The sequence below is a fragment of the Parasteatoda tepidariorum genome, chromosome 4, assembly GCF_043381705.1.
Source record: "Parasteatoda tepidariorum isolate YZ-2023 chromosome 4, CAS_Ptep_4.0, whole genome shotgun sequence".
In the NCBI taxonomy this organism is placed as follows: domain Eukaryota; kingdom Metazoa; phylum Arthropoda; class Arachnida; order Araneae; family Theridiidae; genus Parasteatoda; species Parasteatoda tepidariorum.
The window spans coordinates 76,865,625-76,882,938 of NC_092207.1; the positions used below are offsets into that span (position 1 = coordinate 76,865,625).

The 17,314-nt window shown below is 29.6% G+C and overlaps 1 protein-coding gene across 2 annotated transcripts in view; it reads left to right on the forward strand.

Annotated features, from left to right (window-relative positions):
- Positions 1-17,314, forward strand: part of LOC107436524 (amyloid beta A4 precursor protein-binding family B member 1-interacting protein) — a 145,459-nt gene that overhangs the window by 52,800 nt on the left and 75,345 nt on the right. Inside the window, exon 2 of one of the 2 annotated variants that reach the window (XM_043041600.2) lies at positions 7,087-7,231. In XM_043041600.2, the coding sequence (XP_042897534.1) occupies positions 7,087-7,231 (145 nt within the window). Of the gene's footprint in view, positions 1-7,086; positions 7,232-16,434; positions 16,649-17,314 lie in introns of those variants that run through there. The other variant, XM_043041602.2, reaches the window with a different exon arrangement.

A 17,314-nucleotide genomic window follows, 5' to 3' on the forward strand; every position in this document is an offset into this window, starting at 1 on the left:
TTTTTCTTTTCTTAGTAGTATTTTGCTAGCCATTGCATTTTATTCATAATTTAACTTAATTTTTTTAAGTGTCCTTTTTTAAAAATTAGAGCTGTATGAGTAATTTATAAAAAGTCATTGTTTTTTTTACGGTAATTCGAAAATTTGTGATTAAAATAATGTAGAAAACTTTTCAACCCATAAAGCTTTATCACTATTATCATTAAAAAAATGGAGGCAATGTTTGTGTAAATACAAGGGGAAAAAATTGTTTCATAGATAAAAAATCATGAAGCTAAATTTGAAATCGTTTTAAGTTACAGAAAACCTCTAAAAACATTGTTTAAGCCATTTCTTAATTGATTCTCAATCAATTAGTTCGAACAATATATTAAAGTTACGGAATTAAAAAAAAATAAAATAAAACTTTTTCTGAGTAAACAAATTTTTTGTGTGACAAAATTGGATTCTTGATCCTCAAAGTAATAGCCGTAATCTGGAAAATATGGTCCATATAGTTAAGGCAAAAAAGTGGTTAATAGTTTGGGATTGCGGTTAATAGCAGAGTGGTTATTGCGTATTTAACAATATTTTAAAGAAGAATCCCACCCCATTCACCAAGAACAATTCTATCGATTCCTTTCTAATTTTGGATTTCGTCATTTAAGATAACGTCGATTAATCTGGTGTAAGAATTTGTTTGCTTTATTCAGAAACTTTTTCGACGATCAGTAAATTAAATAACAATAAATACTTAGAAAAAAAATAATTTTTCACGAGGAACTATCTTTTGGATTAACAAATTTTATTATAATTGCATGGAAAAATCTTTTTATTCACTTTATAATATCTAGAAATAAGGCGAAATACGCAGAAAGGTAAATTAAAAATTGAGAAATTGAATATTAGACTCTCTGTATTAGACTATAAACCCCAGATTGGGGCCCTTTCCCATATTTTGAGATTTAAAACTGTATCAAAAAAAAAAAAACTTTTTATATTTATTCAGAGAGGGTACGTTTTTGTGTCCGATTTCGTAACTTAACTTAAAATAAAATTATTTGCACATGGGCTCCCGAGAATCCTAGGAGACCATTAAAAATGAGTCCCAGTAAGTGAAAATCCGATCATTATATCAAAAGTTATTACGGTAATCTCTTTTTATATTAACGCCCCGTTCGGTCGTTTCAAACCACGATGACACCACACAAAAAGTGAAAAAGAAAACAAAGCTTTTGGCGGTTTTTATGGCGATACTATTTTAGCTCCTTCATCATCAATATTGTGCCGGCTTTTTTCCTTAATACTCGTTTGTACCACTCCGGGGATTATTATGATCTAACTAAAAAAGGATATTTCTTTCCTTTTTTTTTTGTCTTCTGTCATGGTAGCGGGAGAGTATTTGGCGTTACTTTATCTTTCGGGAGTCATATGAGCCTATTAGACGTTAATTTATTGAAGTCTCTGGGGTTTTGAAGTGATTGCGGGTTGTCTTAAACGACGTTTTTACGGCGACCGCTTTGTCTCAGGACTTCATTGTCTTCGAAAATGGCTTTCCAACCGAAAAGAATGTGATTTTTGTTCCAAATGAAGGCGATGAAATAAAGGGGGAATTTGTGAGAATTGTCTCTTAAAGTGCGCTCAAATAAATGAACATGACTTTTATTGTATCATTAAGTAGTTACGATGGAAAAGATTTTTAGGGATATGCATGCATAATTTATTCGGTAGTTAGAGTAATCCAAGGAGGGATTGTTGGAAAAAAGTTTATTGTTTTTCCAACAGTGAATAAGTACAATTCGTTATTTTGTTTGAAAGCTTTAACCACAGCTGCCAACTCTACTGAATTAACAAGTAGACTACTGGATTTTGCCAGTTTCTCCTAGTCTACTGGTTTAACAAAAATTCTCCAGGTTTTTGAATATTTTAGGAAATTCCCTAAAATTCAGAAAGATTCCTAAAAAAAATCCCTATTGAAATGGATTTTTTTTTCTTCATAACTTTATTGCTCGCTTTAATATTTAAATATGGATTACTAAATGCATATTGGAGTCTCATTTATAGTAATCGGTTATTCTTTCTTTTTCTTTTCTTTCTTGTTTTTATTAACATTTTCAATTTATTTGTATTCTGAACTTAAATTAATGAAAAATATTTTTAACTATCAGTAATAAATTTCTTTTCTTTTGTTAGTGAAAATTATGAGTTAGCGTAATAAAAACATTTCAAATTCAAGTTTATTTAATGTCAATCATATATGGAAAATATTGCAAGCCATTCTTAGCTATTAAGGTAATAAAATTTTCGTATTTTGATGGCAATAAAATCCCTAAAATTCCCTAATATAAATATCCTAAAATTCCCTATCACGAAATTGATATTTGGAAAATTTGGCATATTGTATTTTTTTTACATTACTATCAGAATACCCATCCTTCGCACGGGAATAAAAAAAATGTGGTTTAATAATCAATAAATCAGTATAATGAAACACTTCACAATCATGCATAAAACTGATTCCATAAGCCAACAAAATTAAAAAATTTCAAATAATTTAATTTTTTTTCATTATTATTTGTTGTCCTTTCCGGTGACTTTATGTTATTACATCAACAAAACACATTTTAAGAATGATATAAAGAGATGTTAACTATGTTTGAACTAATTTAAAAGATCAATTAGAAAGATTTACTAGTTCGGCACTAAAATTAATGCTATTGATCTCGTCTTACAATTGATAGTCAAGTTTACCATAATAAGGCAATTTCTTTTATGCATTAGCACTTTATGTAACTTATTATTATTATTTTATTTTGCTTTATTTAGGTTTATAGAAGCACGCGTCAAAAGTGTAAGAATAAATAAAATAAATACATTATGGTTTCAGGTCCTTGCAAAATGGGATTCGACAGCGTTGATCCCACATACCTTCTACCATGATTTTATTTTTAACGATCCCATATGCCAACTACCTTGATTTACCTCAGATAAAGAATGAAATGTGACTAATTTTTAAAAAACATGCAATTAGCTTCCAGTAAAGTTTATTTTTAATTAAATAGAGTTGTAAAGAAAAACTGACGGTATATTTTAGAAATAATAATAATAAGGAATCGTGTGCAATTAAAAATGCAACAATTTTTAATGCTCAACCCATGTGAAATTCCCCCCCCCCTTATCCCTCTCGAACAGACTAATCTAAAAATCTCTAGTCCTAAAAATAGAAAAAGAGACCTTTATTCCTATTTTAAGAAATAGAGGACCTCTATTCCTAAAATCTCCATTCTTAAACGATCACACAGAGAAAGGAGTTCTGGTAAAATTATGCTACTGTATGGTAATGTCATTTCTCGATAAACAAAAACACTCTGGCATTAAAAACAAATATATGCGGTGTTAAAACCCTTCATTTGATGAATTTTCCGTTCATATAATAAAAGTTTACTGGAAGTTCTGGTTTTAAAAATTACAGTGTTTGTTACCTCAGAATTAGTAAAAAATACAAAACTGAAAAGTAAATTTAATCGAATAAATGGTTTTTATGCCTTATTGTAAAGTATAATGATAAAAGTATAATGATAAAATTACCGAAGTTTACCATATTTACCAAATTTTATCACGCATTATAAAACCATATTGTATTGTTAATTTCACCAAAATCATTCCCATAGAGCCAGAAAAACTTTTACCCTATTCTTTTAGTTTTGACCATACTTTTTTTCTCAGTGTTTTAAAAATTTTGTTTTAACCATACTTTTTTCTCAGTGTTTTAAAGATTTTCAGGATTTCTATTCCTAAAAAATCGTTAAAAAAACATTTTTGTCGCAATTTGTGGGAATAAATGGCTAAAATTGCAACTTAATCCTGCTGTCATCGATTAAGACAAACATTTATGGTGTGAAACGAAAGTCACACAAATCTTTTCTTTTATTATTATTATAAATTATTGGCCAATGCATTTCTCTCAATGAGAATACAATTAATATAGTCGAACCCCGGTTTAACGAACCCCTATTTACCAAATTCCGCGATTTAACGAATTTTATGAAGTAGATTTATAGGAAACAATAAATACCGACTCGGACGCAGAAATCGATGATAATGAATCTCAACTGAAAACTGTTACTTTTTCTGATGCTTTGCTCGATTTGAAAACAGTGAAAACTGTTACTTTTTCTGATGCTTTGCTTGATTTGGAAACAGTGAAAACTTACCTAAGGCAGCAAGATGTAAATGAAGGAGTATTTTATTCTCTTCATGACGTCGAAAAAGGACTTTTTAAAATAAGAAATCAGGGAAATAAGCAAACCTTACTCACGAAATGCTTTAAAATTTCAAATTAAACTGCGCGTAATCATTCGCTGTATTTTAAGTTCCCGAATAAAAAGTGTAAGAATCTACCTAATTTCAACCGAATTTTGTGTATTTGTCTATTAGAGATGTTCGGATATTCCAGTGTTTCCCAAAGTGTGGTGCGCGTACCCCCAGGGGTACGCGTTCTTATGCAAATATCTTGTAACAAACGAAAATTTCAAAAAATTTTATTTAAAAACAAAGCTAGCCATGAAAATTTACAATTACGTATTTTTCTATTGGCTATTTTTGCAGAATTAACAGTTAATAACTGAAATACGTTTACGTTAATAAAAATAAAAATATTTGAAATAAAAACATTCCTTTTTTATTAGTGGTACACANTCAAGAATTCGTAAAGATTTTAAGATGTCTACATAGGCTATATAGAAGGCCGTGTATAATTTTATTATATAACACTTACTATATATAATTTTACATGGCTATATAGAAGTTTATTACCTTTTCATCAGATTATTCATCATGTCACTTTATCCAAATTTATAGATCGTTACGATGCTCTGAAAAAATCGTCAAAATCATTTTACGCTTGTAAAGTGTTGAATAAAATAAGCGAATTTGATAGAAAAATTGTAATTATTTTAGGATTACATATTGTCTATTTTTACATTACTATTAGAATACCCAGTCTTCCCACTGGATTTTTAAAAAAAAGTGGTTTAATAATCAATAAATCGGTATAATGAAACACTTTATAATCATGCATAAAACTGATTACATATGCCAACAAAATTAAAAAAATTTAAATAATTAAATTTTTTTCATTATTTTTTGTTGTCCTTTCCGGTGACTTTATGTTATTACGTCAACAAAACATACTTTAAAAATATTATATGATATAAAGAGATGTTAACTATGTTTGAACTAATTTAAAAGATCAATTTGAAAGATTTACTAGTTCGGCACTAAAATTAATGCTATTGATCTCGTCTTACAATTGATAGTCAAGTTTACCACAATAAGGCAATTTTTTTATGCATTAGCACTTTATGTAACTTATTATTATTATTTTATTTTGCTTTATTTAGGTTTATAGAAACACGCGTCAAAAGTCTGTCTATAAATAAAAGAATTACATTATGGTTTCAGGTCTTTGCAAAATGGGATTCGGTAGCGTTGATCCCACATGCCTTCTACCTTGATTTTATTTGTAACGATCCCATATGTCATCTACCTTGATTTACCTCACATAAAGAATGAAATACGACGCATTTTTAAAGAACATGCAATTAACTTCCAGTGAAGTTTATTTTTAATTAAATAGAGTTGTAAAAAGCAAAACTGACGTTATCTTTTAGAAAAAATAATCAAAAGGAATCGTGTGCAATTAAAAATGCAACAATTCTTAATGCTCATTGTATGTGAAATTTTTTTTCTCCCCTTTATCCCTCTCGAACAGACAGACTAATCTAAAAATCTCTAGTCCTAAAAATAGAAAAAGAGACCTTTATTCCTATTTTAAAAAATAGAGGACCTCTATACCTAAAATCTCCATTCTTAAACGATCACACAGAGAAAAGGATTCTGGTACAATTATGCTATACTGTATGGTAATGTCATTTACGGATAAACAAAAACACTCTGGTATTAAAAACAAATGTATGCGGTATTAAAACCCTTCATTTGATGATTTTTCCGTTCATATAATAACAGTTTACCGGAAGTTCTGGTTTTTAAAATTACAATTTTCGTTACCCCAGAATTAGTAAAAAATACAAAACTGAAAAGTAAATTTTATCGAATAAATGGTTTCTATGCCTCACTGTAAAGTACTAAATTACTGAAGTTTACCATATTTATCAAATTTTATCACACATTATAAAACCATATTTTATTGTTAATTTCACCAAAACCTTTCCCATAGAGCCAGAAAAATGATAACTTTTACCGTATTCTTTTAGTTTTGACCATACTTTTTTCTCAGTGTTTTAAGGATTTTTAGGATCTTTATTCCTAAAAAATCGTGAAAAAAACATTTTTTGTCGCAATTTTTAGGAATAGATGGCTAAAGTTGCAACTTAATCCTGCTGTCAGCGTTTAAGACAAACATTTATGGTGTGAAAAGAAAGTCACACAAATCTTTTCTTTTACTATTATAAATTATTGGCCAATGCATTTCTCTCAATGAGAATACAATTAATATAGTCGTACCCCGGTTTAATGAACCCCTATTTAACGATTTTCGCGATTTAACGAATTTTATGAAGTAGATTTATAGGAAACAATGAATAGCGACTCTGACGCAGAAATCAATGATAGTGAATCTCCAGTGAAAACTGTTACTCTTTCTGATGCTTTGCTTGGTTTAGAAACAGTGAAAACTTACCTAATGCAGCAAGATGTAAATGAAGGAGTATTTTCTTCGCTTCATAGCGTCGAAAAAGAACTTTTCTAAGTAAGAAATCAAGGAAATAAGCAAACCTTACTCACGAAATGCTTTTAAATTTCAAATTAAACAGCGCGTAATCATTCGCTGTATTTTAAAACCCTGAATAAAAAGTGTAAGAATATACCGAGTTTTGTGTATTTGTCTATTAGAGATGTTCGGATATTCAATCAAGATTAGTCAATTTTTTTGACTTTTGTCCCCGATATTACGAATTATCCTCGATTTAACGAATAATATTTTTGGTTCCTATGAATTCGTTAAATCGGGGTCCGACTGTTCAACTAAGACAATTTTCACACACATGTCTGATAATAGAGATGCATAATTTCTTTTTCTTGTTGCAGGTCGTCTTTTAACCTTGATGACAGTACATACAGCAGTACAAGCGAAGGAGAAGAATACGATACAGACAGAGAGACCGTTGATGTTGACGATGACCCGAACAAATTATTGGGAGCCTGGTTAGGACAGCTGCAAGAATTAGAAAAGGTAGATAATTTCTTTTTATGATGTTTTGGTGAGAGTTATGATTATCTATAAAGTTTAACTTTTTTTCGCGGAACTCGTTCCACGTATCTAAACAAAAAGAAATGCAGGTTAATCGGTCTCAGCATTCTGTACTTTTTTGTTCTCGCTCAAAAGCTAATGAGCCTATTTTCTAGGCAGATGTTAAAATTTTTTAATGCTAAATACGTCACAATTACGTTAGGAGTTTGACATCATTCTGAAGCAACTTATTACTGAAATTTTACTCTGATTTAATTAGATTCTTTAAAGCAACGTTACGCTTAACGTGTGTAACGTCGCTTAAAAGTATCCAATGAAATCTGATTTAAATCACATAGTTATGCATATTCACTTCGGTTCCTTTCGAGTTGCAGGTACCCAATTTTATTTGCTCTAAAATTTTTCCCCTGAATTAAATTGAAACTTAATTGTTTGAGAACTGCTTTTAAGATTTATCTTTACACTTTACAGGAATCGCTTGCTATCAGTTTAATCTCGATTATGTGAATCAAAACAGTAAGCGTCACGAAATCTCACAGCAATACAGTGTAAGGAATGAGAATTTTAACAACAAAAAAAAAACAAAAAACAAAAAAATAGAAATAATTTTTTTTTGTTTAAATAGTTTTTTGTCTTTATGTATATTTGATTATTATAAAAATATAATGGATTTTTTTTTATATAAATTTTGAATAAAAATCATAAGCAGCTTATCTTTTTTTGTTAAGTTTTAATGCGTAAATCGAAAAATTTTTAGATATCCAGTCATGGCGATAAATCGAGTGTCGTATATGTAGGAGCCTACTGTAAACGTCATGAATCAGCTGTTGACTTGAATTATGTCCGTCCATTTTGTCTTTATTAAGAGATTTTGTTCCATTTGCTCAAGTACCCCGACACCTCCAAAAATAGAATTCAAACTGCTTTCTTGACGTCCGACCGGAAATTATCACTTCCATAAATACCATTTCCCGAATTTTAGAAGGAAAAATTTTCCAGATTTTTCAGCTTAAGTCAGAAGCATCCTTCTCTTATAAGTTTTTATGCGTAAATCGAGAAGTTTTTGGATATCCAAGTATTTCGAAAAATCTAGTATCGGATATTCAGGAGCCTGCAGTAAGCGTCACGAATCAGCTTTAGGCTTGCCCATTTGAATTACGCCATTTTTCACGTAGCCGGCCATCCTGTCTTCATTAAGAGATTTAGTTCGGTCTGTTTATGCGGCTCGACATCACCAAAAATAGAATTCAAAATCCTTTCATGACGTCAGAATGGAAATCATCACTTCCACAAATAACATTTTTTCTTAAGTGGGCCCTTAAAATCGTGCGTAACCCCTCTCCTAGTAACTATTTCATTCAGAAAAACCGTCATCATTTCAGACGAATAAATTAGTTGATGCGGAAGCACTTCATTTTACTTCTGTCTCGTATCTCCTTCATTTGTGTTAGTTTTGGCGTAGATCGTAATAAAAAAATTTTCGCCAAGTTATTTATGAACGAAAACTATTTCGACTTTTTGCGTGTAGTTAACATAAAAAACCTTGTTTACCAGAATTCTGAGTCTTTTACTGTATTCAATATATATTTTTCAAAACAAAACGAATAAGAATCTTTGTATGCTCTCACAAACTTTTCCATGATTATGAAACTATTACATTTCTATGATAATCTTTTGAAACATAACATTTTGGTAACTTACAAAACAATTTCTGGGATGTTTATTTTGAAAATTATTTTAATTTTGATTGTAAAACGATTAACTTTTGTGAGATTAGCTTATAGAGAACGCATATACAATCAAAGACAAAATCCTGAAATTTAAAAATCGAAAATTTATTATTTTGTTTCACTCTGTAAATCAGTTAATTCCAAAAAAAATAAATAAATAAAAAAAATGAGCTTAATATTGTTGATATTGATGTTGCTCCAATTGATATGCCCTTATTTTAATAATAATAAAAAAATACTTTTTTTAGGCTAACAAAAGGAAATATTTATTTTTTAAGAAATAATTCGATTAATAGTGGATATTCAGAATCGTTTTCTAAATTTTCGTCTTTATCTTTTATCTTCAATAAAATAGAACAAGACATTGTTTTGGGTGACAGGTTGTTTTGTTAGTCAAGCTTAATTTGAGCTTTTTTTTTAGGTATTTTTCGTTAAAAATATGAATGCAGATATTTCTTTTATTACTGCTTGTGCAAAGAAACAAAATTTTGTAACGCTTATGTTGAACGGTGTCAGTTCGAATTTTTAGCGAAACTACTTTTTTGTAACGCTTATGTTGAGCAGTATCAGCTTGAATTTTTAGCAAAACAAAATTTTATAACATTCATGTTAAACGGAAACAGTTCGAATTTTTAATTTCATTTTATGAAGGAAAAAAATTATATTTTACTTAAGGAAGTAAGTACTTTTAGCTGAATTTGTTTCAAATCTTTTTCTTTTTCTATTCTTTTTTGACTATTCTTTTTTATGAAATCATTACAGTTATTATGTCATCTTATTTCTCCTAAATATTTTAAATATTTAAATTCAAAAATTGTAATATCTTAAAAGTACACTAAATTGAAATCGATTCCATTTTTATACAGTATTAAAAATACAACGTTAGTAAATAACGAAACTCCATACGAATAACTCGTCCTGTCAAAAAAGTTTGTCCAGACAACATTTAATGCCTATAATTATACTACTAATCGAACAACATTTAACGACTTAACATACAGTTGTCACATCTGCCACTCGATCGAAGCTAAAGGTATCAAATCAGCCATACACTCTGAATAAAATTTGAATTTTCCAGAAGATATATTTGCATACATAAACAATTGTTTAATTCCAAGCACGTTTGAATGGCTTGACTATCTCCAATTCGGCTGTTGCAGCAATAATTTCTGACTCCTTTTGCATTGTCAATCTTGAACTAGGAAGCCAATAGAAGACATCGTATCATAAGGAACCAGGTGTGAAATTGTATTTACTCCACTTCAATTAATCTCGCGCATAGCTCTGTTAGGGCTTTATGCATATTCATGCAAAAAGTTTGCTTTTACGAACTTCCTGGAGATACAACTGAAATGAAACGATGTATTTGTGTTTAAACATTTGTGTTTAAATATCAAATTTTGTACGAAAACTGGAACAAATCGCTACACAGTTTTAATGTTGGATTAATCTTCGTGAGAATATGAATGTATCAGTGAATGAGTTTTTTATATTATGTAGTAAAGCAGTTGTTTCGATAACGATTCAAATTGTTGAGTCTTATTAAATATTATATCATCTTATTAAATTTAATCAGATGATTTCCTCGCCATTTAAATAGTGCAGTTCAGATAGAGGTGTCTTTGATTTAATGGAAAACGAGTCCTATCCTAGGCGTCGCTGGGGGTCCCGATTTTTGAGGGGAATAAAATAAAATTACACACTCACAATGATTCTCAAACTTTCACTCACAAAAAAATAAATAAATTCTTAAATATACTAAATGCCTGCAAAAAATTTAATTATTTTAGCTTGTTTTAAACTGAAAGGAATTTGATGATAATTCACGCAAATTTTCTTTTCTTGTCAGAAATATTGGAGAGACCNTAAACAATTGTTTAATTCCAAGCACGTTTGAATGGCTTGACTATCTCCAATTCGGCTGTTGCAGCAATAATTTCTGACTCCTTTTGCATTGTCAATCTTAAAGTAGGAAGCCAAAGTCGTATCATAAGGAACCAGGTGTGAAATTGTATTTACACCACTTCAATTAATCTCGCGCATAGCTCTGTTAGGGCTTTATGCATATTCATGCAAAAATGTTGCTTATACGAACTTCCTAGAGATAAAACTGAAATGAAACGATGTATTGGTAAATTTGTGTTCAAACATTACATTTTGTACAAAATCTGGAACAAACCGATACATTATTTTAATGTTGGATTAATCTTCGTGAGAATAAATGAGAATATGAATGAATCAGTGAATGAGTTTCTTATATTATGTAGTAAGGCAGTTGTTTCGATAACGATTCAAATTGTTGAGATATCATTTTATTAAATATTATCTTATTAAATATTATCTTATTAAATATTATCGTATTGAATTTTATCTCATTAAATATTATATCGTCTTATTAAATTTTACTCAAATGATTTCCTTGTTTTTGAAATAGTGCAGTTCAGATAGAGGTTTCTTTGATTTAAAAGACAGCTAGTTCTATCATAGGCTAGCAGGGGGGTCATAATTTTTGAGAGGGACGAAATTAAATTACCCACAAGAATTTTCAAACTTTCACTCACAAAAAAAAAAAAAAAAAAAAAAAAAAAAAAAAAAANAAAAAAAAAAAAAAAAAAAAGAAATTCTGCAGTACACTAAATATCTGCAAAAAATCAAATTCTTTTATCTTGTTTTTAAGTGTAAGCAATTTAATTTGATGATAATTCACGCAAATTTTCTTTATTTGTCAGAAATATTGGAGAGACCTTTTGTAGATTTCTAATTATTGAGGGAACATATGCCAACCTGCCTCCCTCCCCCGCAAATGGCGCCCATGAGTCCTACTTTGGCTCTTAGTACCATAGGGTAGGTGGATGAATTTGATTGACCCCTTACATCTCCTGATCATTTTTCGGAACTTAGCCAGATGTTTTTTTTAAGGGTAGGAGGATTTAATTTTGATATTTTTTATTGGATGCCATACTTAAGTTACTGATGATTGCGGGGTGGTTTTGTATTTTATGGGGGTGGGATATTTTAATCGCTTTTATATCAGATTCCTGGATTAAAGGCAGATAGAAAATGGCAACCAAAAGGGTTGTTGAAATTTTTTTTATGGAAATAGTAAATAAAAAATCAAATAATGGTGTAAGATAGTATAAGAGAGTTACATACTTGTGAAATGTTCTAATTAAAAGAGATTTCTAACTACAAAAAATAATTTTCGAAAATGGTAAATACACCCATCATCATTCTCTTGTCCCTTTGATGCTGAATTTTCATTAAACACAGTTTTCATTCTTTTTCCTTATTTTGTATTACTTCAGGTCTAAATAAGTGTAAAATTTTATTTAGCATTTGTAATAATTCATGGTTATGAAATACAGCACTGAAACACCGATGTATTTTTCTGCTTCTCGCACCCGTGATATTGACGGGCTGGAGTGTTCAGTAGTAACGAGCAGATAGGAGAACTAATTCATTTCTTTTGCCCGGAAAACATTTCATTTCTCATTTTACACACCAGATGGCAATACCAGGATATTTTTAAGGTAATTGAAGATAGTTAGTTTATTTTAAACTAGATTACAGCTCTAATCAAATACATAATACAAATACAAAAGCCAAAAATATAGGCATTTTTATGACCGTTTTCTTGAAAATTAACCGACCGTTAAGGGGTTAGAGGTAAAATCTTCCAAACATCACATCTATACAATAGTTTTCCAGACATGCATTTATTTGTAGTTATATTTAGATCTAAGAGAAAAAAATATTCATCATTAAAATCACTTTAGTTTTCATAATCAATTATTGATACATTTTTGAATATGAACGAAAAAAGAATTTCAAACGGACTTATTTTGGATTTCATATTTTAGTACAAATATAATTCTGATAATTTCATAGATTTTTTTAGTAATTATTAGACTGTTTTTTTATAATTAACAAAAAATACTAAAATATATTTTTACTCGTAATTAGTCACTTTTATGTATATATGTTCGGTGTCTGCTTCGGTGGTTGCTTGTCGATTTAATGTATGTTCGGTGTCCCTTTTATGTTTGTTTATGGGAAATAATAAGTGTCCCATCTGCGTCGAAGGGTTAATGATGTACAGTGCACAAAATAAACAACGGGCCACCCTCAATAACTTTGTAACTCTTGATCCAATGATCGAATCTTCATGTACTAGGACTCAGTCTTAATGGTTCAAGGGAGTGACCTCAAATATGCTAATTGGAGTTCGGACTATATTTTAAGTTACGAAATCAGACTCAAAAGCGTACTATTTCTGAATAAAGATGCTTATTTTTTGATGTATTTGGATTTCTGACCCTGAAAATATTAGGGATAGCCGCAATCTGGAAAATATAGTCTCAACTGTTTTCTGAATACTGTACAAACGCACTTTTTCTGAATAAACATATATTTTTTCGAATGATTCGGATTTCTGACTCCCAAAATATAGGGGAGGGGGTAGCCGTAATCTGGGAAATAGAATCCTCACTAGTTAGGCGAAGAGAGCGCTCCAAAGTTTGGACCCCTTAATGTTATGTTTACTTTTTGGGTATGTCGCAATATCTCGAAATTTTTCTTAAGTGAATTCAAAATTTTTTACACACAATTATTAAATTCGTTTATTCAAAGATAATTTCATGCATAACTTTTTGTAAAAATTTATTATTTTAATTAAGAAGGGTCGAAAAAAATTTGAATTGTAAGGTACACAAATTTTTGCATGGTCTTAAAGAATGTAATTTTATGTAGCAAAATACAAAATTTGAGCAAAATCAATCGAATAGTTCCTGAGAAATCGAATTTTAAATACCAGACTTCTTTGAAATTCAATTTTTCAGGAGCTATTCGACCGATTTTGCTCAAATTTTGTATTTTGGTATATAAAATTACATTCCTTAAAATGATGTAAGAATTTTATGCCCTACAATTCAAATTTTTTTCGACTATTACTTTATACAACATTTTGCAGATAAGTAAACTTTTACTTGATGTTAAATATAATAAAATTAATTTTGTAATAAGAAATATGTTTTTAAATCATGTTTTGTATTCATTATTGTACGTAATCTTTTAAACACATGAAATAATATTTTATGCTACTATAAATATCGCTATTTATGGACAAAATGGAAATAAAAACAAAATCTGCGGAAAAGAAGCAATCGGAAAAAAAAATACACATTTACGAAATTAAAATAATTTGAATTTAAATTGAAAAGCAAGAAAGAAAATATGATCTCTTAAAAAATGGAGGCTCCAAAAAAGGAAAGTCTTCAAAACTTTCCATTAATTTTTTCTTTTTGAAAAGATGGAGAAATCGCCGCTCTCCTTCACTTTCAGGATAACAAACTTTCACCATTATCATCACGAACTCATAATGGGAAAAGATTTCTCTGAATGGACGAACTAGTGAAAAACTAGCGAAACGTTCGAAAAAGCAGGGTAATGTTTTTTGAAATTTCATAAAAAGAGGGGGTTGGGGGAGTGAGCAAAGGTTAATAGTGAGATTATTCTCAGCGAAAAAAATAGGTGCGAAATGGAACACGAGATGAACGAAAGGGCGCGGCCAACATGAGTAATGGTTGTTAGCCTCTAGAAGAAGAAAAAAGTTCTGATTCGGATGTTATGAGTAATTTTTTTTCTGAAATTTCAGAGAAATATTTTTTTTTTATGTACAGTACATTGATAAAGGGTTTTTTAAGAAATAAATTTATAGACTTGTAACTTATGGTCTTGGATACATTTTTATTTATTGTTTTTTAGTTACTAAATTCACTTACGTAATGTAGTTACTGAATGCTGAAACATATTTTTATTGTCAGCGGAAAACTAATCTTTAGAAATTATTCTATCCCCTTTCATACTTTTTTCATTATCTTCACTAATTAAAGTAAAATATAACTAAATCATACAATGTTAGACTTATCATTCTACAATTACGGTAAAAAAAAAAGCAGCAATCGGTTCATCCACTTAACCGATAAGTTTATGGATCATTTCTTTACAGGTTTGAGACCATTTACAAATGGTACGGTTAAAAACTCATGAATGCAGAACTATGCAATTTTGCTAGCATTTACTATTAACATAGTTTCAAAACTGTAAAATTGAAATTTAACTGAACATTGAAGTTAGGTTATGTTAGCCTTTTCGTTCGGTTGGACATAGAGTTAGGTTGCAGTCGAATTAACCGTAAAATGTAGCTTCGTTAGTTCATAAAGTGGAGCCATCTATCGTAAAAGAGGCGAAATACTAGACTTTTTGTATAATGCAGCTCTATGGTGCTGACATATATGTGTGAATGCGAATTTCGTATTGCAATAGTGCGGGATCACCAATTGAGGAGTGCAGGACACTGGAAACTATTGATGTGTTAAAAGAATTGAGGAGATATTGCGGTGTCAACGCTGGGATTCAAAGATCCGTTCAGCATGTCATGAGATTAACTAATTGACCCTCTCGCTAAATATGTACCCAGCAGCAAGGAACTAAGTGGCTTCATAAGGTTTTCACCACACATTTATTACTGTTACAAACGCATATGCTAATTATGTTAAGCATTCGATGATGGAAAATAAAACTCTTAATTCGTTATCACATACATGGCTTAGCTTACAGCTTTCACTGAAAGCCTAGTTTATAAATAAATAGCGAATACAACTCTGGTTGCTTAACCACATCAGGTGACTACAGTCAATAAACTATTTTTCTCACTGTAAACTGTTTGAATAACATTTTCATTTTGAAATTTTGCTTAAATATGGTTAAATAACAATAAAATAAATTGTTTCTTTAACCATTTTTCCCAGAAATTTCCAACAAAGTATATGATTTTATAATATAATTTAGGAAAAAAAAAATTTCATTGCCCGGCACACAAAAGAATCATATTTCTCATTTTAATATCATGTTTTTTTCGTAACCTTTCTAAAACCGACACACGAGTTTGAACAAATTTAAGACTAAATACCTTGGCATGACCAAACTCATTCCTTGACAATGAAAGGGAAAAATATTAAAATAGTGATGCCAGATCAGAAAGCTTCGAAACTTCTCTCTTAAATTTGCTGTTCAGCTATGTAACAATATATAGATTTTTTTTAAAATGGTTTCATTATAGAGAGGCTGAGATTAGGGAATCGATTCATTTGATATTTGAAACTAAAATAATATATTCAGAGAAACCATAATATGAAAGATAGTTTTATGCAACATGCAAAACAGCTGCCAGTCCTGACATAGAAGGTAGCCCGAAAGCAGCAGAATCAAGCCAAACAAAATAGAAAAATAAATAAACAAATAAAATGGCATTCCCTCAAGTAATAAGAGACAGTTGTCGTACTACCCCTGCGGGTTTGCCCACCTGCTTTGATGGCAGCATTTATTTTTTAACACCTGCCTCACGTGATTTCTCAAATCAGATCTAGTTGAAAACAATATTACTTTCTGCACTCAAATTTATAAGAAATAGAAGATTACCATTAATTCATCATTTTTCTATTTATCCTACTAAAAGCGCCGATTTTGGTTTTGGTTGATCAGCTTGGGAGTTTCACGGCCACCGCCGTCGCAAACGATAATTATAGGTTTTGGAATAAAAAATGGGCTTAAAACACACACTGTCATCGGCATAAATAATTCAAGAGGCTTTTGTCAATTGTGGCAACAGGTAAATTGAAAATTTTTTATCAATGAATAGTTTTCGAGAAAATGGTCGATAAAATACTTTAATTAAATAAGATAAATTACTATTTTTAAATAGTTTGTTTTAAAATGTAACAAAAACTGTGATGAACATGGAAGAATGTTGCTTGTTGAAAATGGTAATTATTAAAATAAATGCTCTCGCTTTTTTATGCCCTTAACTTATTTAATTGATTTTTTTTTTAAATTTTATAATTGGCATAATTGTAACGTAACTTTATTTCCTTTCTTGTTTCATTTATTTTTCTTCCAAGTTTTTTTTTATTTATTAATTAAAAAGAAAGATTTTCGTATTCATTAGGTATTGTTGTTTTTTACGCGTTCATCTCGCTTGGTTTTAAGCAATTTTTTGTAAATGGAATAATTTCGGGATGCCTTTTGCTGTTAACATAATGTTTATTTTCCTTTTTTTTTCGTAAAAAACATTTACATTTTTAAAACTTAAATAATTTAAATTTTAACCTTTACTTATAATGTATCTAAACAAAAGTGTGTAATAATTTTTAATGATAAATATTTAACAATAATCGTAAGAATATTTAAATCGTAAGATATAAGCATTTTAACTTCATCTAAAAAATTTAATTTTAGCTTCCAAAATTTAAATTTTAAGTAAAATTGATTGGACAGT